The 24,450-nt window shown below is 34.1% G+C and overlaps 1 protein-coding gene across 8 annotated transcripts in view; it reads right to left on the reverse strand.

Moving 5' to 3' along the window:
• Positions 1–24,450, reverse strand: part of LOC149789196 (inositol 1,4,5-trisphosphate-gated calcium channel ITPR1-like) — a 346,253-nt gene that overhangs the window by 112,482 nt on the left and 209,321 nt on the right. For 6 of the 8 annotated variants that reach the window (XM_089975354.1, XM_089975357.1, XM_089975355.1 and 3 more), the window contains 6 exons: positions 22,482–22,682; positions 10,641–10,892; positions 9,636–9,761; positions 8,377–8,505; positions 7,630–7,750; positions 6,649–6,693 (listed from right to left, as the gene is read on the reverse strand). In XM_089975354.1, the coding sequence (XP_089831480.1) occupies positions 6,649–6,693; positions 7,630–7,750; positions 8,377–8,505; positions 9,636–9,761; positions 10,641–10,892; positions 22,482–22,682 (874 nt within the window). The remainder of the gene's footprint in view (positions 1–6,648; positions 6,694–7,629; positions 7,751–8,376; positions 8,506–9,635; positions 9,762–10,640; positions 10,893–22,481; positions 22,683–24,450) is intronic. The other 2 variants (XM_089975359.1, XM_089975358.1) reach the window with 1 other exon arrangement.

A 24,450-nucleotide genomic window follows, 5' to 3' on the forward strand; every position in this document is an offset into this window, starting at 1 on the left:
ATGAGTGTTCAGTTTTGTGTATTTGTAACATCTGTATCCATCCAGTGACTGACAAACTCAAGCAACTACTCTGGCACGTGAATTAACTGCACTGAATTTAAAGTCAAACCCAAAGCAATGTGTAGAAGACCAAAGTAATGAGAGAGCTGCTACAGTAAGGTGATTCACACTTGCTTTAAAATGAGTGCAAAACATCTACAGACAGCATCTTAAATATGACTGAGACATTAACAAAAACAAGAGGCACAAGTAGGCACTAGATCCTGCATCTGGCAATCATCAGTATAATTGCCATATGCACAATCTAAGAGCTTGAGAAACTGACCAAAATAATAAAATAAACAATAACTTGATTGACAGAGAAATGAGAAGTGTAACTTTACATTCCCCACAACACTTAAAAACGTAAGACCCATCATCACAACAGTTTCAAACTTGACTGGCAAGTTCTAGAGCATAATCTCTCAAGACTCAAACCTCAAACAAAATCCTCACAAAAATTAAATGTATTTCTTGTCCCAAAATCCTTTTTTTTATTAAGACAATTTACTTAATAAACTGAAATCTCTCAAAATCAACATTTAAAATATGGTTGACAGCCTCAGTCTTGATAGATTTCACTGAATTTATTTAGCATACAAATTGGGAGGTCGCGCAAAGAATTACATAGCATCAAAGAATGAATGTGAATGTGACAAGATTACCATGATGGCAGCTCTAACAGTATGCTACATGAATAAAATGCAGTCATTCATCATTTGACCTGGCAGTCTAACTTTCATCAGAATTTTCATTTCAGCCTTGTCTGCTTCAAAAAGATAAGGTTGTATGCATGCTTAATGCACGATTAATGCAAATACTGTTACGCGTCTAAACCAAACATTCAGAAGACATTATATGTCTTTTGAATGTTACAACACCTATTTGTTGTTGTTGTTGTTGTTCTAGATTTAACGCCATTTTTCAGCACAAGATAGGCTATACATGGTGGCCAGTATTAATGGTGGAGGAAGAACCCAGGAAAACCCCAGAAAGAACCACCAACTCATGAGAAGCTAGTGGCAAGCTTTCTCACATAACCACATCAGCTGAATCCGAGACTTGAACCCACGCAGACAGAGGTGAGATGGCAGTGATCCGCAACGGACAGCGCTTTAGACCATTTGGTCACTCAGGGCCCCAACACCTATTTGCAAAATGCAGTCAAGTCCCAAATAAATAATCTCATGAAAGATTTAAAAAAACAAATATGCCACTCTAGCTATGCAATATACAAGATTTAGATGAAAACCCACAATGAAGAATTGAACAATACTTAACATCTGATTTTGTTTCTCCTATACTAAATGGTGTCAAGCTGATTTTGATGCCAAAACCATGGCAATGTTGGAATTTGTTTCCTCAATAATTTTATATAGGACTGCATATCATATGTACTTGCTTACAAGGTGAGCACATTATGTGATGGCAGATCTGGTCTGTGCAGTTTGCTGTTGGGCTCATCTTATAAGCAAGTATATATGGTAGATCTAGAGCTGCACAATTTTCAACTGGACTTTACTTCTAAACATGTATTTTTTTGCATGGGTTCTCGTTTCAGTTATCAGCATGGAATTGGACAAAACTAGCAATTTTCAATATATGGTACTAAGTAAAAGTAAACTCACACAAGTCTCAATGATCAAACCCTTGTATGGCTTTCTAGTAGCCATTTCCTTTTCTACCTTCCACATTTTCCTTCCTTTTTTCTTTCTGAATTAATGCTTTCAACTAAAAGCACTTAAAACCTATGAAAATTAAATCAAAATGACTCACAAGCATTTTAAATCAAGATGACTGCAGAGTTGCATAAAGAAAAACAATGTGGAATTACTAAGGTTCAGCATGAGTGGTAGCAAATAGTACTGTACATCTTGTACTGGAACCAAAAGCAGGGGTGAAACGTTACACCAGTGCTGCGTATCAATACGATTCATGACGCAGCCTGTGATACGAGACATATCGATATACATCTTTGGAAGGTAGGTGGTGCCCTTTCATGTATGCTGACATTCTTGGTTGTATTTCCAGTATGCAGACTACAGACAGACATATAGTTATCATATATTTATATGCAATTCTCAATGGTGAGAAGATGTTTACCGTACAGATTACCTGTAGGTTGCAGTGAGTTTTATCTAATGTTTTAGGCCATTTAATGGTGAATCCATTTAACTCCCTTTGTTTTGTACAACATGAATGATTTGAAAACATTTTATTACCAATTCCATTTCTTAGTTATAAGTGGAAGACATTAGGATGTTATCTTCAAAACAGAAGAAATAATGCAATTTCCTCGTGTAAAAAATACCTCATCTAGAACAAATTCTGGCATGGGAATAAGGTTGAATACCAACAAAATCCATCATATTTTATTTCCTGCAGATGCAAAAGATTGCTGCAGCCACAGGTACTTGTATTTGTTATTTAGGAAGGAAAACACTGACTACACCCAGTTCTATTCTATAATTTTCTTTTAACTTGCACAAGTTGATAAACTTGAGCAGTTTGAAATCTGCCCCATCACCCATTCTATGCTGATTTCATTTATTTCATCAGCACCTTCATACACTGGTTAAATATCTCTGCATAAAAAAAGAGAAGCTCCAATTTGTTTCCCATGTACAATCCGAGGAGAGATGATGACAGGATTTTATCATAATGTAGACCTCTCCCTTTATGAAACAAAAAAGGAGAGGAGGAAGAAATGGTCTTAGGTCAATATTTATCTAAACTTCAATATCTGCCTCTCTTTCTTCCTATGCCACTTTCTTATAACTCTACTGAAATCAACAGTTGTACAAGCAATAATTTGTTAATTAATTCTCAGCATCCTCTGCTCCTTTTCTTGGTATCAGTGTTGTTCTATGCTTTTTTCTGAAGGGGCATTTACATATCTAGCTTTGTTAGCTTGAATATGTTGGGAAACTGTTCTGTGTGACTGTTATGTACAATTTTCCAGAGATCACAGATATTATCTTTTGGATACATCTGCTCCAAAATAATATTTTTCATTAACATAAACTTCTTTTGTTAAATCACAAGGTCACCGACAACTGTGCCAAATTTCTTATCTGTTCCATAATGCTGTATAAGGGTATTTAGTCCATCAATGCTTGTGGAGACAGAGGTATTAAAATAAATATCATTGCTATTTAATTTCATTTTTTATAACCCGTATTTATTCAGTTTATTTCAACCCTAATATGGCTACATATGGTTTTGTAGCATATCATCTGCAGGGCAAATTTGATTAATTAAAAAAATTAAAATTGTATTATACTTTTAAATTGTCTGTGTCTTAATCTGGCTCAGTATTCTGCCCTTTTTACATTTAATTTAAAAATACCACTAAAAGGGTCATGCCATCTATTTTATTTCCCCATTCAGCATGTACATCTGACTTGTATTTAACACCATTTCGGGCTCAAAATCACTCACTGGTGTCTCCATTAACACTTTCTGAGCTCCAATAATCTGATATACTTCATAACTTTAAAAATTATTGTCATCATCATCAGCAGCAAGTATTTGCTGTACAAAATCGTAATGAACCACTCTGGGAGTCAAACTTTTTGGGTTTTCTAGGTATCTCATATTTGAAACACGCATTTGTAAAACTTTCTTGGTTCAAACTACGCCATAATTTTCATTCCTGGACACACTGTTCTAATCAAATTTCGTTTCACAGCCATTCATGTCATGCTTGAAGAACCCAGATGTGGAACAGTTGTTAGCTGAAAAACATGTTGTGTCAAGAACGGGTAAATAAATTTTTTTATATTTTGCTGAGCGCATTTTCATGTGGGCTCTTGCATTTCACTGTTCTCCATTTGCATGAATTCATACAAATTTTGCACAATTCATGCAATGGCACATCCTGACAGCATCTCCACTTAAGTACTTGACATATCTAACACTTTCCCATGAAATCTCTACGTTGCTCTGCCAATACTTCCTGTTTGTCATGCAAAGAATAAGCTACATTGATTTCTGATTGGTGGTTATTGTTTAATCTGGAGCAGAACAAGCGATAACCACACAAGATTTTAACGTAACATATTTCAATGTGCAAAACACCGGTAGCGTAGCTTTCAAATCGACCAAAGGAGTCAAGATACATTTCAAAGTAGAAACTTTGCATGAAAGTGGCTATTAAATGATGTTGTTGTTGTTGTTCTAGGGTTTAACGCCATTTTTCAGCACAATATAGGCTATACATGGCGGTCAGGATAACTGGTGGAGGAAGAACCCTGGAAAACCCAGGGAAGAACCACTGACCCACGAGAAGCTACTGGTAGGCTTTCCCACGTACCCACGCTAGCCGAGCCTTGGACTCGAACCCACGCAGACAGAGGTGAGATGGCAGTGATCCAGAATGGTGAGCGCTTTAGACCACTCAGCCACTTGGGGCCCAACTATTAAATGATAGTAAAGTACTTCTTTAAACATGTGGAACATATTTGAAATGTATGCTGAACATACGTCTGGTTAAGATAATTAACACGAAAATGGAAGGCAGGGGGGTCAGATTATGAACCATGTCACATTGTGTTAACTTGTAGATGGCAAGTGGGTATTCTCAAATAATCTTGTTTTTTTTTAATAGTAAACATGAGTGCCAGTGACTGCAAATGCTGTTTCAGATGGATTATAATTTTACAGAATAACAAGGCAACTAATAATAATTTATGGCTGCTTAAGACTAAAATAACATGCATATGGTAGGTATCATTTTGTATCGATTCTCCGTCTCTTGTATCTATATGTGTATTGTTTCAGAAAGCAAAAGTACTGACACATCGTTTCACCCCTAACCAAATGTAGGCAAAACAAATGTTGTGTTAAGAACAATCTTTCCTAGTTTCCATTTCAATTGTTGAAAAACTGAAATCATGGAGCTGTTTAAAACAATCTTTTTAAACAGCCATTTTCATTTCTGAGACTGATGGGGTGACAGAAAAATCTTTACAAAAAAACTTGCATATGACTGTATACAGCATGCAAATTTATCAATTATCAAATAAATACTTTCTCTTTTCAAATTATTGCATGCAAAAAAAATCTTAAATGAAGAATATTTCATCATAGAAAGTGACTTCAGGATGTTTATTTTTCAAGCAGACAACAAAACTTAAGTTTTTAACTCCTGTAACTTCTTGCTTGTTATAAATAATCAGTGAATAAGTCAGCAATACAGTACTATAAAGAGAAGCGAGTTCTGAAATCTTTACTAGAAACCTTTATCACTTGGGAATTCTTTGAAATGATACAAGAAACAAAATCTCAAAGAATACTATCATTGTAACAAAGGTGTTAATGTTTACAGATTGAAAATTGATGTTCAATGTCACTTTAAAAGTTACTTTATTTTTCTTCAGATTTTTTAAAAATACTTTCAATTTATGAATTAACTAATAATTTTTTTCATTATATTCAATATGTATCCATGCACTAAAGTCCAACAGACAGGGAAGTTATTTCATGTAATTTGTTATATCTCCATATGGAACTCTTCCAAAAGAGTTGTCTAATTTGAATCTAAATGATAAGTGTACTACAAGTTTGGTTACCTGTTCATTTTGAAACTAAATGATAATTAAAGTACAATAAAAGTTTGGTTACCAGTTTAAACTGAATCTTAATGATAATTAAAATCCAATAAAATTTTGGTTACCTGTTTAATCTGTATCTAAATAATAACAGTGAAATTTTGGCTACCAGTCTAATCTAAAACTAAATTTATAAATAATTTAAAAGTAGAATGAAATTTTAGTTACCAGTCTAATTTGAATCTAAATGATAACTATGGTACAATCAAATTTTGGTTACCAGACTAATTTTAATCTACATTTTAATTAAAGTCCAATAAAACTTTGGTTATCAGTCTAATTTGAATCTACATGACAACTAAAGTCAAAAAATTTGGTTACCAGTCTAATCTGAATCAAAGTGATCACTAAGGTCCAATAAAATTTCGGTTCTAAACAAGTAAATGCAATGTGCCCAACTAACTTTTTTGAAATCTGTATGGAGACAAAAAGAACTGGACATGATTATCATATCTGCTACTGGTCAAGGTCTTTATGCCAAGTGCATGTACTACTACCACACAGAAAGCACTTCAATGAGTAAAAATGTACACAGCTTCTCCATATACTCTACAACTAAGTCTGTCCTAGGCCAAATATATCATTGCAAGTTGGTAATATGCATGTAACTGGTTGGTAATACACTATGGAATTAATTGGTAATGACTTTTTCTAAGACATTACTAAATAATTTCACCCATTTCAATACTTCCAACAAAGTATATATTTTAAATAAAACATTTACAGGAATCTGGACAAAATATAGGAAAATTGTAGGAACCCATTACATTTTTGGGGGAATTTTGTAGGGACCTGACATCTGGACATCCCGTAATTCTGAGGAATGTGGCATTACTCTGTTCTGCTAATGTCACCAAAATACCTGCATATCAGTATTTGTAATACTAATAACTGAGCTCTTTTCTACATTCAAGCATTTAAAAACAGTAAACGGAGCAGCAGATCTAAAAATAGAAAACTCATAGAAAACTGTCACACAGTGATGGCACATACTCACTCTGAGATAAAATTAGGTCCGCTTGCGCACCAAGCTGTTGCCGAGCTTTTTTTATATAAATAAATCGAATTTAACACAAAAGTACGAAAAAACTATTGAACTGACTAAAAGGGGTTCTTGAAACCTTTAGAAAAAAACTTGTGTTCTTTTAGGTATTTATCTTTTTTGTATTAAAATCATACAAGAATGAGTACCCTGGATCTTATGTCTGCATGATTTATACAAAAAGCAATTTTGCTAACTTCAATGTCTACTTCAAATTACTGAAAAGGTTTTGCATTCAATTTTGATTCTTAAATCAAACACAAAAAAAACATTTCAATAAATCCCCTGAACAGGATCCATTTTGACTTGATTACCTCCTGCAGATGAAAAGATTTTGTCAAACTTAAAAAATCACACACAGAACATGGGTTATATTGCTGTTTGACAGTGCAAAAAATAAAGAAAAAAATGTTACAAAATCAAACTTAAACAAGAACTGTTCTGTACTTTCAATAAAGAAGATTCACCAAATGACTATCATTCCTTTTTTAAAATTATGTGCAAAAAAGAATCTTTCTTAGATAAGTTCCACTTAACAAGCTCAATTTTTTATACCTCAAAAAGCAGCTTGAATATAAAGAACTTGCTTTGTATGCTGACATGTATATCAAAATAGTTTCAGACTGAAAAAAATTAGTTTAATAACATTTTGTTCTATACTGAACTAACTCTTATGCTGCATATTTACATAAAATGGACATTTCAGCTCTAGATGAGATACAAAAAATAAAATATATAAAAAAAAACAACCCTATGTGATAAATTTGTTCTAAACAATCATATATGCTACTTTTCAAAATCAAATGAGCAATTTGTACAAATTTATAATTGTAATGTCAATTATTACTTCATTTTATCCAAAGGAATCTTTAAAGTTTTTTTTACAAGAATAAAAACTGACAAGATGGAAATGATAATTTTTGACTGGTAGGTTACCTATATTAGAGAGAGTTTTAATGCACTCTTGCACATAATACTCCTGTGTACCAGTCAGCCATTGACACTGTGACAATCTGAATGCTCCCTGCAGTAGGTTCACAAACATTGGTTGCCGAGACTGCCAAAAAAAAGAGTGGAAAAATAACAAGTGATAAAAATAAACCCAAATAATATATTCTATAATCCATAAGTCTGAAAATTTGATAATTAACTAAAGGGACCTTGATTACTAAATGTTTTTACTATTCATTCCCTACAAGCCACAACACAAAATATTCTGCATCACTAAATGATCTGAAAGAAATATGAGCACATATGAAATGTCAACATCAATGATATCAAGTTAATTTGCATTATCCCAAATCAGTATCAAACCAGAAATTAAAATATATCTGCAAAATATAAAAAACCTAAAAAGAAATTGGGGTGAAACATAATTTTATACAAAAATGTGACCAAAAGAAATGCAGTTACCACATTTACGGTGTGTCCACTGTAAATGTCTTACTTTTATAGATGTGCAGTAGTCAGTTAAGCCAACTAATATTTCTCTTCATTATTGTAATTTTTATATCTTATATAGTTCATAATATTAGACAAACGTGTCCGAAAAAGCAAAAAGCAAGTATTTCTTACATTACTGAGTTTTTTTTAAGCAAATGAAATCTATCACTGACAGCATCAAAATTCTGTCAACCTACTTCCAAGCTATACCCTCGTCTTTACTAGATTTCATTTTCCTACCTGTACTGTTGTACTTTGATCAGAGAATCTGGAGTTGAAGAATGTTGTGATGACATTCATAACTGTTACAGTCACATAATTTTCCAGTGCATAATCTGCATGCTTTCTGTCTGATGTAGCATTAGACACCTGCAAAAAAAGCAACAAGAGGTCCAACTGAGTCTGAGTACACTCACTTTACTGATATCTATTTGAAAGGCAAATGCAAAAGCAGTTGACCAAAAAACCTGGGCCAGCAGGATGCTTTCTATTGAAACTTCTTCCAATTTTGTTTACTGCATATATTATGACAACAACTGTTCAAGATTTCGCTCTTTTTTTCTATATTTTTTTATATCTTTGTCCTTATTTGGTCACACATCAGGATCATTTTGTCCAATACTGAATGCACACATTTGTTTAGAACAAGCTCCATGTACAGTTTGGTCTCAAGTTTGGTCATTCCACTATAATGAATCTTTTCTAGCAAGTTTTTGAAAAATTGTCTACCCTTCAAATATAATCCTTAACTATATATATAGCTATCTTACATGAAAGACACTCTATATTTATAACTGATTTGATAATTTAGCAAATGAAAATCCGATGTGTAAAATAGCAACATTATCATTTCAGTAATTTGACTGGTAACCAGCTGTAATCTCTTGGTTCCTGGCTCTTTCTAACAGAGATCAGTCGAGCATAAGCAAGTAGAACTAGTCACTGTATAATGATATAGCCAAAATAACAATGGCAGCATCTCATTTGTAATGGCATATTTAAGCAAAAGTCTGATAAATGCCAGCAATTTTATCGTGTACCAACATCAAATCCTGCATAAAAATTATATCAGCAAAAACAAAGATTAGCATTATAAGAGAGTTTAAAAAAACACCTCAGCCCTTCCCATGAAAATCAATTTCCAGCTCACTGCAATACAGATAAATAATATGCAGTAGCATGTTTAATGCAATCAGCCATATCTTATACATTAATATTTGATACATACTTGTCTGATAAAAATAAAATTATTAGTCTAAGGATAAAACAAGAGAATTGGCTTTGGTACTCCATTTGGAACCAGTTAGAATGCAATGACTTTGCACTCTTCAATGTGTTTTATAAAGAATGACTCATTGCTAACATCATCATAGTACTCTATTATCATGACCATACTGTAAACCAACACTGATATTGCAATACAAGTTTAGGTTCATGATAACATAATAACTTCATCATAAACACAAGACTGTTCTCTTATAGATAATCTGTAACAATACCAATGACATGTCCAGCAGGAAGTTTTCAAACAAGACCCACATATGGCTACTGGTGTAGATCTCTTTCATTTCCACCTCAGTGTCTATGTAACAATGGTTCAGGAAATTGACATATGCTGTCTTCACCTGGAAGAAAAAGCAATATAATTTGTTCCCATGTTGCAGGCTCTGGAACATAAAAATAATGCAAATTCAACAGAAATTCTTGCTCCAGTATAACTTACTGTGTTGGAAATCAAGGCAGAATCAAGCTCTGAAAAAAAATATTCAAGAGTTTAAATGAAATCCTGTCAACCTATTAACTGTTGCTAATGAAAAATAAGAAACATTTTTATGCAATAACAGCCTATCAGACAAAGAGTAATTGTATCAAATAGCTTATGAAATATACATAAATTCCACACAAAAAATGTTTACAGAGTTCCTTAAAGGTGTCAAGGCAGCTCACCTGATGCAGTGTCAGATGGATAATCCATGGGTCATTGGTTCCACATCCACTCTGGTCAGCCCAGGTTGACTGCTTCAATATGTCCTTGGGAAGGGCACTTAGCTTTCACTTCCTCAGCATGATATAGCCAATAATGTTAAAGGTGGAGTTACAACCCGCAAAAAAAAACCAATCTCACAATCTAAATATTGCCTTATGATTAGGATAGATACACTGAACTCCCAACACTGAAACATGGAGGGGGCCCCGAGTGGCCGAGTGGTCTAAAGCACTCACCGCTCCGAATCACTACCATCTCACCTCTGTCTGCATGGGTTCGAGTCCAAGGCTCAGCTAGCATGGGTACGTAGGAAAGCCTGCCAGTAGCTTCTCGTGGGAAAGCCTGCCAGTAGCTTCTCATGGGTCAGTGGTTCTTCCCTGGGTTTTCCAGGGTTCTTCCTCCACCAGTTATACTGGCTGCCATGTACAGCCTATCTTGTGCTGAAAAATAGCGTTAAACCCTTGAACAACTGAAACCTGGCATAAAAAGGCAATCAAGGAAAAACTGGAAAACCTACCTCAGGAATACAGTCTCTGTGCGTGACAACTCTAATAATGTCATCAAGAGGCAGGAGGGAGTGGCACTTTATCTCTGTGTACACATTCTTCCCTTCAGTACAAAATGCCAGTAACTGCACCAGGTTGATGTGATACTTTAGTGGGCTATTTGGGTCATTACGCTGATACTCAGACTGCATCAATTCAATCAGTGTCTGGAATGATGTACGGTCATTGTAGAATAGGAGAACTTCCTCTCCAACATTAATTAGCTGAAAAAGAAATAGATAAGACAAGAACTTACTGTAAGCAAACAGGAAGGAAGGAAGGCTGCTCTAATAAATTCATTTTTCATTTAATATGGCCAATTGAAAGAATCCTAAGATAACATTTTGAAATTGTTAACAACACAATTAGGTAAAATGGAAGGTCAGAAAAAACAAGAAATGTGTCAACATGTAGGGAATCCCTTCACCAGTATCATGCAATTAAAGGAAACTGTTCAAAATCAAAGGGCAATAACTCCATAACATTGGGTTGGAAATTGCTCCAAACTTAATCTGACTTTAGGCAAAGCCTCTTATGAAATTTATTTTAAAATCCATCAAGTTCTTATGAAGAAGCTGACAGGATATGGACATTATACACCGGAGGGACAGGTAGTATTACATGTATGTATCCTGTCTCTGATTGGTTGGAGGTATAAAAACAAACAGGCAAAAGAGTTCTATCCCAGTGTCTTAACTGCAACTTAGGCAGTTACTGATCCACAGCTCTTAAGCTTGCAATAACTGAACCCAAGAACTTCCAGCTTGAATTTGTTAAAGTTAAATAATGAGAAAATCATTAACATGGACAACCTGTTGTGCCTTTTGTACAACATTTTATATAGATTATAAAAAAAAAATTTTGGGAAATTTGAATCCCATTTTGGATTTACTATTAAAATTGATCAAGAGTTTGATTGTCTAAAATTACTGACTGTATCACTCTCTTTACTAGGGCTTGATTTGCTGTTAAGTATATCATTCATAAACAAGTGGACCTATCTCTAATGTAGAAGTTTATAAGTTATAGTCACTTCAAGACACAAATGATGGATTATGTACAGTGTATGATCACAATGATGGATTATGTGCAGTGTATGATCACAATGATGGATTATGTGCAGTGTATGATCATAATGATGGATTATGTGCAGTGTATGATCACAGCATGCAATCAACAACAGAAAAAGTGTGTTTTCCCATTCTGAATGTCCAAAATGAAGAAAGATGCAGAAAAATGGGATTTACTAACTACATTGTGCCAAACCATTCAGTAATATAAGAATCTTTCTGAAAAGACCCTACCATTAAATCTTTTTATTTTATATTTCTAAGTATATCATATGTAACTGAATGACCACAGATCATTGTAAACACTGAAAAAAGGACTCAGAAATATAGAAATTAGGAAATCACTGGGTGGATGGGAGAGAGAGAGGGAGACAGAGAGAGAGAGAGAGAGAGAAAGAGGGGGGTGAAGGGAGAGAAGAAGAAAAGAAGAACTCAAAAACATGTCATCCCTTGCATAGGGTACATAAATTACAACTGCAAACACATTTTTCACTAAACCCTTGATTAAATTATTAAACATCATGAAATAAGAGCAGCAGACATCAAGCAGAATATGGCAAAATCGTATGTACATTTACAGGGGGCAGGGTCCCCAATTCAAAGAAATGCAATTAAATTTTGCAGTTATAGAGGCTATAAAAATGGATCTGACATATTTATTTCCTTAATTTGTTTTATCTAACATCAAAATCAGCAAATAAAACTGGGGGGGAAAAAAAAGCAGATAAAAAGAAAAAATTGGACGTTAACAGAGCAATAGATGCATTGCAAAAGGCCCCACTCACAACAGTCTGCATGGTAAATCCTTCAACAGAAGATCCTGTGATGGCAAACCAAAATGAGAGGAACAGCATTCAACACTCTGGTATAAAAAGCTGATGTACATGTGCAAAGGAATGTCCATAACTCTACTAAAAATGGAACAGACACTGCAAACAGTTGAGTCTAACTGCAAACAGTATAGAGCCTGACCTGCCATCACATAATGTGTCAGCAAATAAGGTCTCTCTTATTTGTTCTAATGATTACTGCTAACAAACTGCACAGACCCAGACCTGGTGCATTATGAGATGGGAAATATGGGTTTGTGCAGTCTGTACTTGGATTTCAGTTACAAATCAGTATATACACTAAGTTCTTTTTTTCTTCAAACAAGTATTTTAACAGCAGTTTCACCTGAATAGAAATGATCAATGTAAACAAGCAATAAATTTTACAAAATCACTGCAAACAGCAATTTCAAAATAAAACTAACAGTACTTAGCATAATTAAAACAGAGACACACCAAGAATTTTTAATATGTACAATTTGACATATCTAGACACAGCTAATTTGCCATGACACGTCCAAAAAAGCAAGCCTTGGTAACAATCTTCTCTGGAAATTCACATATCATCAATAGTAATAATAATTAATAATGAGGACTTTGTATAGCGCCTAATCTTTAGAAGCTCTAAGCGCTTTACAACATTAGACAACACCTATAAGATAAAAAACATATAATTATATGATTACAAACACAAACACCATGAAATTAGAAAAACATAGAAAAAACATGCTGAGAATATTTAAGGTAGGAAACATTATTAGGTCTTTAAGTTTGTTCTTGCCGTCAAAATAAGTGAGTTTTGAGAGCACTCTTGAATGGGATCACTGTGTCTTTGTGTCGAAGTTCAGTGGGCAATTCATTCCATGTTGCTGGGCCCTGGTATGCAAAAGAACGCTGTCCATATGACTTTGTTTTCAAAGTGGGAATAATGAGTATATAATTTTGTCAGAAGAGGAGCGTAAGTATCTTGCTGGTGTGTACACATGGGTGAGGTCGGATAGGTATGTTGGACTAGAGTCCGTCAGTGAAACTTAGCACAGAGAACAAATTTTGTGTTTGATTCTGGATTGAATGGATAGCCAGTGTAGGGTACAGAGCAGTGTGGAGGTGTGCTCTGATCGTGGTACTCTAAGTATGATCCAAGCAGCTGTGTTTTGAACTTTTTGAACTTTTTGGAGTAGATATTGAGATGAACCAAACAGAACTGAGTTACAATAGTCCAGTCTTGAAAGTACTAATGAACACACAAGAACATGCAAAATATACGTCTCTCAGTAACTGATTACCAAATGGAGACTGCCTGATATATATTTTCAGAAAAGATGACAGTGCCAAAAGTTGTTAGCAAAAAGCTGAAACATTGTGATATTTTGTTCAAAAGATGATACAAGTCTGAAAAACGAAGCCCTAAGAGGTCATTTCTTTTTCTCCTTTATGCTATAAACTTTATTCCAACTAACGTAACATTAAGTAACTTAATGTATTTATGTGCCATAAAACACCAAACCAAACCAAACCATTTTAAAACTTTTTTCATTAGATACAAATCCATCAAAATTTTGTCCTGGGTGATTCTGATCATTATAAAACAGTAGCAATATCTGTATCAATAACATAACCATAATGATTGCAGCAAGGCATGCAAAGCACTTGTGAATGTAGTCAGCCAAATAAAATGAAACTTACATTTTTAACGATATGTGTATATATATATTCAACAATGAATGAAAAGCTCTAATCAAATCTGCATGATTACATCTGCCTATCCATCTGTATCATCCATTGATTTCCCTCATTTGGTTCCAATGTAATCTACAAGTAAATATGACTACACTGACTGAGAGACTGTATGCAATTATGTATACACTGACTGAGAGATGGTATGTAATTATGTCTAAACTTACTGAGATGGTATGTAATTATGTCTACAATGACTGTGAGAGATGGTATGTAATTATTGTCTACACTGAGAGATGGTATGTAATTATGTATACACCAACTGAGAGATGGTATGTAAATATGACTACACTGACTGAGAGTTTGTATGCAATTATGTCTACACTGACTGAGAGATGGTATGTAATTACATGTATGTCTATACTTACTGAGATGGTTTGTAATTATGTCTACACTGAGATGGTATGTAATTATGTCTACAATGACTGAGAGATGGTATGTAATTACTGTCTACACTGAGAGATGGTATGTAATTTTGTCTACACTGAGAGATTGTATGTAATTATTGTCTACACTGAGATGGTATGTAATTGTGTCTACAAAGAATTTGAGATGGCAAAATTACATCTAAACTGACTTATAGCTGGTGTGTAATTATGTCTACACTTGACTGAGAGACGGTATGTATTAATGTCTACACTAAGGGGGTGTGTGATTTAGATTTTTAATGTAGCTAAACAATCATCAGTCATATTGCAACGATGTCTGCAGTGTAGCAGCTTACACTGACTGAGAGATGTAATGCTATTACAACAAGCATCAGTAAATAAAATGAAGATCACGAATCCTGGGAAGAGACCAGGGCAGGCATGCAGTAAGATTGAGTGAAATGGAAAAAAAATTGTGCATACTGTAATTATGATGGAATAAACAATATTAAATGGAATACAACTATGATCTAAGAATTATTCAGTCACTTTAAGTCAATTTTTATAAATCATATTCAAAAATGTATATTCACATAATTCTCCATTTGAAATACAATTTTCACAAAGTTAATCCAATGGTTAATACATTCAATATAGTGGCAGAAAAAAAAATCAAAAATGGATCCGTCATTATCTAAAAAAAAATGTAAGACAAATTCCAGTCAAGGAAAACAAAGCAAATCGCCAAACTTTATATATGAGCTTAGCTATGCACTCTACTTACTTGGCAGGCATGTACATACTGACTTTTTTTAGTACAGGCGCAAAGCTGAGAGGAAAATAAGGAGATATTTATATGTACATTAGGAGGGAATCTGAATACATGCAAAAATAAGTATACAGTGATATGAAATAGAATATGTGCTATAAAACAAAATACATTTTCATAAGCAGGACATGGTTTATGTCAATGATATATGTTAAAGCTCAATCTTCAAAATATTTTCTGCAAACACACCCCCTTCAAAATTCTCATATAATTATATAAAAGAAATTGAAAAATTGCTATGTCAGGAAATCTAAATGGATCATCTATATACAAAAATACATCCTAAATTTAATGTGTCTACCTCAAGTGGTTTTTTGTTTAACTGTGTTAACAAGGTTTGTGTCAAAAAAGTCCAGGACTAACAGTGTCAACACCTCCCCCACCAAACCTTGTTTCCTTTGTCTGTAAATTTGTATCAGTTGATAAAAACAATTCTTATTTGATGAAAACGAAAAATCATCCACATATATCTTAACTTTAGCTTCTTTGAGCGAAATATAAGGTAGATCACTGACATAAATAACAAGCAAATGAAGGGTCCCAGGATGGCTCTTTAGGGAACACTAGTACTGATTGTCTTCAGAACGGTTAACATTAATAAGGGAAAGTAATTTCTCTTTGACAGGTATTCATAAATCCACAGTAGCTCAGTATCCTTCATGCCACAATGATAAAGACTTGCAAATGTATGGGATGGTTAACTGAGTCAAGGCTTTCTTTAAAACAATGTCTTCCATTCCCACCCTCAAGCCATTCTTGAAATTGTTCAAAACATAATCAGCTGATTCATGAAGTTCGTATCTGGTTGAAGGTTGCTTCCAAAAACCAGACTTGATAGAGATGAAAAGATTACATGTGAAAATGAAAGTAGATCAGAGAATACACAATTTGCTCTAAAACTTGAAAAATATTGGTAGATCCGATACTATGTCAGTTTGACTGACAATAGCTGAAGCGTAAGGATTTTTCTAGATATTATGAATGCCTTACTTGTAATGGGAGATTGAATGTGTGTGCATATTCAGAAAGAACAGGCAGATATTTTTCAGGGTTCAGAATGGAAGAAGTAGTCAGTGCCAGTGTGTTTTCTCCAATCAGAGAAGTTTATCAATGTGTTATTAATATCATCAATATACATAATGAAAGGTGAATTTCTTATTTCAGCATGGTATGATTTTCTACAAATAATACAATGAAGACTGGATAAATTTGGAAACACATTCTAACACAATCAAAAATCTAGAACAAAAACTGAGAGAAAAAATCATTTTTATTAACTTTACTTTATTTTGAGATGATTTCAGATATCTGATTTTACTGCCAAGAATACTCTACCAATAAGGTGAAAGAAGTTATGGGTAATAATTCAGAATAATAATCTTTTTCACCCAATCTCTCTATTTTGAAATAGAAACACCCTAAGGGCTGTTCCAGTAAAACATATACCCCCCAGGGGGGAAGGCACTTTCAAATTCAACCAACCCACAACAAAAGCAATTTAAACATATTATGATCAACCATCAGATGTGTTTTAATAAAAAAACACTGCCCCCTACAGAAGCATAAATTTTAAACATAATTTCTGGCTATGGGTTAATGGGCGGTAGAAGTGATTTTAATATTGGGTTGGGGACAGAAGCGATTTAAATGACAACTGGCTGGAGGTAATCTACTGAATACTTATAGATCATATAATCTACTGCATATTTTCATTTGTATTCATTATAATCAATCTTTTGTCCATTTGTTTGTTTGTCCGTCAGCCATGTACATCTCTGATACTGTGAAATCACAAATTTTCATGGTGGCTTATTATTTGTACACGTCATTGATCAGTTCCTTGATACCTACTAATTTAACGTCCATGAATATAGATTTTATAATAGGGATTTCTAATACAAAAATAATGAATTTGTATCCTTACTAAACTGAGTGTTTACTAAAGTGATCCTGCATGGGTTCAAGTCTCAGATTCAGTCAATGTGGGTATGTGAGAAAGCCTGCCAGTAGCTTCTCGTGGGTCGGTGGTTCTTTCTGGGGTTTTCCCAGGTTCTTCCTCCACCATTAATAATGGCTGCCATGTATAGCCTATCGTGTGCTCAAAAATGGTGTTAAACCCTACAACAACAACAACAACAACAACTAAAGTGAACACTATATTTTGCTCTTTTTCTTTGTTCTCAGGCATGCTGCTTTTGAATTGAATAATAATTATTGTTTTGCTTTAACTGTTTGGTCAGATGCTACAATTCCTTGTTATTAATTTTTTTCAATAAATGTTTTGGTAAACTTATAATTCATGATTTGTCAGAAGAATTTGTATCCTTACTAAACTGCGTGTTTACTAAAGTGATCCTGCATGGGTTCAAGTCTCAGATTCAGTCAATGTGGGTATGTGAGAAAGCCTGCCAGTAGTTTCTCGTAGGTCGGTGGTTCTTTCCGGGGTTTTCCCCGGGTTCTTCCTCCACCATTAATAATGGCTGCCATGTATAGCCTATCGTGTGCCCAAAAATGGTGTTAAACCCTACAACAACAACTAAAGTGAACACCATTTTGCTATTTTTCTTTGTTCTCAGGCATGCTGCTTTTTAATTAAATAATAATTAAAAATTGTATTGCTTTAACTGTTTGGTCAGATGCTACAATTCCTTGTTATTAATTTTTTTCAATAAATGTTTTGGTAAACTTATAATTCATGATTTGTCAGAAGAAGAAAAAAAAAATTAATGCCTGTGGAAGTGATGTTGCATTATTTCTGCCTACTTTTACACTATATCATTTCTTGTAAGAACATATATTTCAGTTACCGATGTCTTATTTTTATGCTTGTTGCAAGACTAATATAAAGTTTAAAAAACAAAAGAAATATAGCAAGTCAAACATTTTTATATCATTAATTAAATTTTAAAAAACAGATGAAAGTCAAGCAATCACTCTTAAAATCAATGTCACTGCTGTTAACTGTATTGTCAACAGCATCATCATCATCACTGATCGCCTAGCAGTAATATGTCACAGGTTCTATCTCTCACTTCTAGTCTTTTATATGAGACTTATACCTATGGCCTGAGGGGCTTTCATGGCAGAGTGGTATAAGATGCTTGTCTTGTAATACAGATCTGATGGGCTCCTATGGTCGAGTGGTACAAGATGCTTGTCATGTGATTACTTGCCTCCAATGTGTAAATGAGAATGTTGTCAGTTACTTGTGGAAGGTCAGTGGTTCTACATAAGTGGTGTTTGGTGTCTTAAAAGTACTAGGATTTTCTTCAGCAGTAAAACTGACTGCCATATATAGCTTTTACATCACTTGCACATCTCACAGAGTTTTTGTCACAGATCAACCAATTTGGGTTGGTGGTCTTTCAAAGTTCTTCATCCACCTAATAAAACCAAACTAAATCAACCAACTAATCAACTGTGGCAACAGCAGCAAAGATACTAGTCCATCATTTTTGCCACAGCTGTATGAGTTTATCACTTTTGACTCTGGTAATTTTTGTAGACCTTGGAATATCGTCAGTTATGCCTTTCTGACATTTACCTAAAAGCCATCATTAGTTTGTACAAATGGATTTTTCATGGTAAGCATATGAGAAGTCTTCAGCAATCCTGCATCATGTGCTGCCGAAAAGTTTATATTTTAACTCACTTAAAGTTTCTCTAACAATGTCCTTTGTTCCAACTAGAACTGTTATAACTTATTCAAGCTATATTCACCAATGTCTGGAGATATGCATCTGTAATGAACATTTGTAACAAAGTATGAGAATGCATCAATGAGTTTCAATGATGCATTTAAATCAAGCAACAACCAGAATCAATAAACAAAATTATTCACATCTCTCAGACAGAAGTACAGTGTACATGTATACTGGCAATCATAATCCGCCAAATTTGCCAGTTTTTTTTCCAACCATACAGATTCGGTGGACATAATCACCAGAATGGACAGAAATAGACCAGAACAGATATAACTGGAAGGTTAAAATTGATTTGATACATCTTTTAAGTAGCAAAATTAACATTGGTTTAGTTAACTATACATCCTTTATCGTCTTCCCTTTGATGTAATTTCTTACTGAAGCTGAGAAAATAATGTTGCACACATCAAAAAGAGGCACACTTCTACTCACTACTGTTTTTATTATACTTCTCCATTCCAGCCTGTTCTTCTGATCTTGTCCCCCACCACATACTGTTTGTCTTGTTTATGATACGTATCTAAATTTGTCCATTACTTTTCCTACTACTATACTATATGTTTGTGAATATGCATCTAAATGTGAAATGCAATGGAGAGACTAAATCCAAGATAGAAAACCTCTGCATTTCTGGATGTATTCTGCTTCGATTCCATGTTTCTGCACAAAACTTTAAAGAGTTCAGGACTTGCTGTACTAATTCAGTTCCCACTGTAAACCTGTGCAAACACCATGATGTCAAAATTCAATAACTTAAAATTTTGAGTGCTCATCAAATTTGTGTCAGTATAGACACATCTATAATGACAGCTTTTGTGAAAAGAAAACCATAACAGCTGCACCATTTTCTGGATCTATGCAATTTTTAAATGTTCACTTTCAATAGTACACCAAAGAGTCAACTGCTGATTTCAGTAATGAATCTTCCAAACTCAGGTCTGTAAAGGGACAGAAATTATGTTAATAAAACAATGTCCCTCACTTTTTTCACTTACAAGTAGGACAAGCTCTCAAAAGATTTTTTTAACTAAAATCTTACTTTCATTATCAACCAATCAGAGAGAGACTTAATCCAAGATTGAAAACCTCTACATTGCTTGATGTATTCAGTTCCCACTGTAAACCTGTGCAAACACCACAATATTAAAATTCAATAACTTAAAATGTTGAGTGCTCATGATCAAATTTGTATCAGTATAGACACATCTATGACAACAGCTATTGTGAAAAGAAAACCTTAACAGCTGCAACATTTTCTGGACCTACACAAATAAGAAATGTGTGCTTTCAATATTGCACCAAAGAGTCAGCTGCTGACTTCAGTAAAGAGTCTTCCAAACGCAGGTCTCTAAAGGGACAGAAATTATGTTAAATAAAACAATGTCACTTTTTCATTTACAAGTAGGACAATCTCTCAAAAGATTCTTAAAGTTTGTACTAAAATCTTATTTTCATTATCAACCAATCAGGGACAGTCAAACTCATATATACTCTATTTTATCTTCACTGATGTATAGTATGGTACTCGTTCTTTTATATCTGTAGTAATGCGAGTCCGTCAACAACTCTCAATGGTTGTAAGCTTTTTTCAACCATGCTGACTGGACACACTGTAAGATAATGTTCAAGTAACAGAAATACCATGGGATAACCAGAGACCAATAAAATCAGATAAAAGTCAAGTTATCTCCCCTGCAGGGATGCTGCCAGGATTTCAGGAAGTTTTCTGTGTGTGTGTGTGCTCTCTAATGAGGAAGAGGTGGCGGGAGGAACAGCCATTGTTAAATATCTCCCTAAGACATAAATATCTGTCATTCTTTCTTACTGTTCCACTCTGTTAAGGCACTACTGAAATCAAAATACTCAAAGAGATGTCATCCCTAGTTGTATAGCGATTATTAATGTGATGTCATTGGGCATGGTCATGTGGTTGTGGTGGGGTCTTGGTTGGAATGGCAGAAAGACCAGAGGCTTACTCCATATTTTACAGCTAATCATGATGTTATCAAAAGATTTTAAAAATTTCTAACAATTCAGTTGGACTCGTATTATATACTTGATTCATAGTCAACAAACAGGTTCTAAAACTGATGTGTTTATTTTGGAGCCAGGTTCCTTCATCACATTCAAGATTTGAATATACTAAAGGTGAAATTAGTACAGTTGCATCCTAAATTACTATCATGGAATACTTCAGATGTTATTTAATGTGAGACTTTAATGCCAGAACTCATAGCTTCAGTTATGTATTAGTTAAAAAATGAATTTCTTCTCAAACAACTCAATTTGATGCAGATTACATTGTTTTTTAATGATACTGTGAGAATTCTTGATGTGCAAAAATTGCACAAGAAATGAACAACATCAGATCAGAAAGTTAATACCACTGGGAAAATACTGATAGGAATATGCAGAAATAATGATATAATTATTTAAGTAGAATATGTGGTGACATTACAAGTTCTACAACTTTGTGCAAAATACATCTTATACAACTATTTTGTTGTTTCTAACAACACTGTAATATGGCAATAATTTCTGCACACATGCAGTTGACCCACTTTTTATTTTAGTTCCTTGCCAATTAATAGTTTTAGATTTTACAACAAAACTAAGCACATTTTACCTTTTGACAATTTTATTAAAAGTACTGGTACCAGTAAAACTAAAGGAGATGGTAAAAAAGAATCAGGATGAACAGATTAGTAGTGTAGTAAAGAATCCATATATCAGAATGACATCAAGTATTTTTTCCATCAATTTCATCATTAACTACACTGCTTCAAAATGTTGTGTAATAGATAATAGTAATCCAATTTTAATACAAATACCGAATGATGGCTTGGAACTAAGTGCCAAAAGGTCTGCAGAAAATATCACCATCATCAAAATATACATAGGAAGAAGATAAAACTAAACACAAACAAGACAAATTTGTATCCATCTTGCTTCTAGTTTACACAGATCAGTCAATCTCTTATGTTTAATGTCATTTAATTTTTGCACATAGACAGCATGTACTTCATTTGGCAATACATCTGCATGATATAAAAGTTTGTTGCATTATTCTTTTGTTGCCAAAGGGGTTCTGCCAACCAGAGATCTACACATACGTAATTATGTTATATGAGGATTCCACTGTCAGAATCAAAATAGTTTGAAACACAACCTCCTACAGAAGTTTTTCTCAAGTGCCATCCCCGGTGGGATACATGTTTTAATGGAACAGCCCTAATGAAAAACTGTTATCAAATAAACAGCATAAAACAAGTTACCTCCACCATCACCATGTCTTGGCACTTGCGGATGTACTGTGCCTCAGCTTTTACCACTGTCTGCAGGAACTTTAGGTACTGGACATATCGACCATGACTCTCAATACTGTGTACAAAATGCTGAATGACACGATCGGAGACCTCATTGCAGAGGACTATGTTATCCTGGAATATGGCTGTCATGGTCTGAGCCTCCAAGAGCTGGGAAAGAGAAGACTAACCTAAAACAAGTCATCCAATGATCCGATTATAACAAAGAGAGAGGTAATTTTAATAATAACAATTTTATTCTGCTTTACGCCCTTGATCAAGTTTAATCAGTTCATTCTGTTTTTACTGACTTTACAATCAATTACAACGTAACAATGAAATCCTCACTGACAAATCAGCATCATGATAATATAATTAAATGGTTTATATTGTAACTAGTTAAATGAACTGAACATGTATGTACACCACTCCTTGCAAATCCACTTATAACTAGACAAGATCTATTGATCCCACATTTTTTATGTGGGCAACAAAATGAAATGGACAATGACAAAGCAAGATGTGTGCAAAGAGCCAATCATACTGATTAGAGCTCAAAAGAATACCTAATTTTCATATTTGAATATCTGTTGAATACACCTCAATTGGATTCAAATATTCATCAATGTTATTACAATTATCAAATCCCATTTCTTTGTCCAGTTTGACAGTTCTCAGCCAAGATGCATTGAAAGCAGAGGTTATGAGTACTGGGGTTTTTTTGAGGATTTAAACAAATATGAATGTAGTTATCATTTTCCATATTTATTTAAACTCAGAATAATCTGAAACATTTCTTTCAAGCTAAAAATGTACATGGGAGGTCACTGGTTCAAACCCCTGCCAAGTCCTAAGAATGACGTATATAAATGGTGCAAGCAGTTGCCTCACTTGGAACTTGGCATTAAGATGTTAGTGTTAGGACTGGTTGGCCTGGTGTCAGGATAATAAGACTGAGTGGGATATGAAGCTACATGTCTGCAGCATAATGCCCCAGTGCTAGACATCACTATAAACTGCCACACGGCAAACATCATAGCAATATGACTATAGTCTGAATATACCTCCCAGTTTGTTTGTACGCTCCAACTGATTTAAAAAATGAAAAGTGCAAATGAGATAAAAGATGCATAGAACTTAGTTCATTTACTGATTTATAATTTCAAACCTGATTATGCGCAGGGGGTCCCTAACACTGTTATCGTCTGTGCGTATCATTCCAAATGGAAGTTTTCAGTGTAAATGACTACCCTGCTTTCCAGTCATTTCCAGTTCCTGGACAAGTCCATTTTCAGCAAAGGGGTGTGTGCACAACTATGCATATATGTCCATAGAAGGAAAATACTACGTCATCTGCTTCTGATATTTACAATGTTGAATCAAGCAAAGGAAAAGAATGACAAGTACAACTTTTTCTTTTATGTGGATTTCATACGCGGTGTAATTTCTATGTTCATGTGTGCAAAGGGATATAACTCTAAACTCTCAACATTATGGAAATTTACAGAATTATCCAACAGTTACAGAACAGAACAGAACAGGATGAACTATGTCACTCTGTTGTCTGAGGAAAATAAACTAGCAAAAGTGTACACAGTATGGTGCAGTGTTATTATGGAAAATCTGTTAAGCATGAAAGGCACAGAGGATGCCAGTGTTAGGGCCATTCTTGTCACAGTCAGGTTAGAAATTATAAATCAATGAATGAATTGACTAAGTTCTGTGCACTTTTATCACATTAAAGATTTCTGTTATTAAAATCAGTAGGGGGTGTACAAACAAACGGGGAGGTATATTCAGACTTTAAAATTGTTAAAGCTAATTTCAAAATAATTTTTAAAAAACTAATATATTAATGCTGAAAATTGATGGTAAAGGGCAGAAACTGATCACAAATTCAGTTAAACGTGGGGATGATCAACAATACTGCTTTGGAATG

The sequence above is a fragment of the Sinohyriopsis cumingii genome, chromosome 11 (assembly GCF_028554795.1).
Source record: "Sinohyriopsis cumingii isolate HCF-2022 chromosome 11, ASM2855479v2, whole genome shotgun sequence".
NCBI lineage: Eukaryota > Metazoa > Mollusca > Bivalvia > Unionida > Unionidae > Sinohyriopsis > Sinohyriopsis cumingii.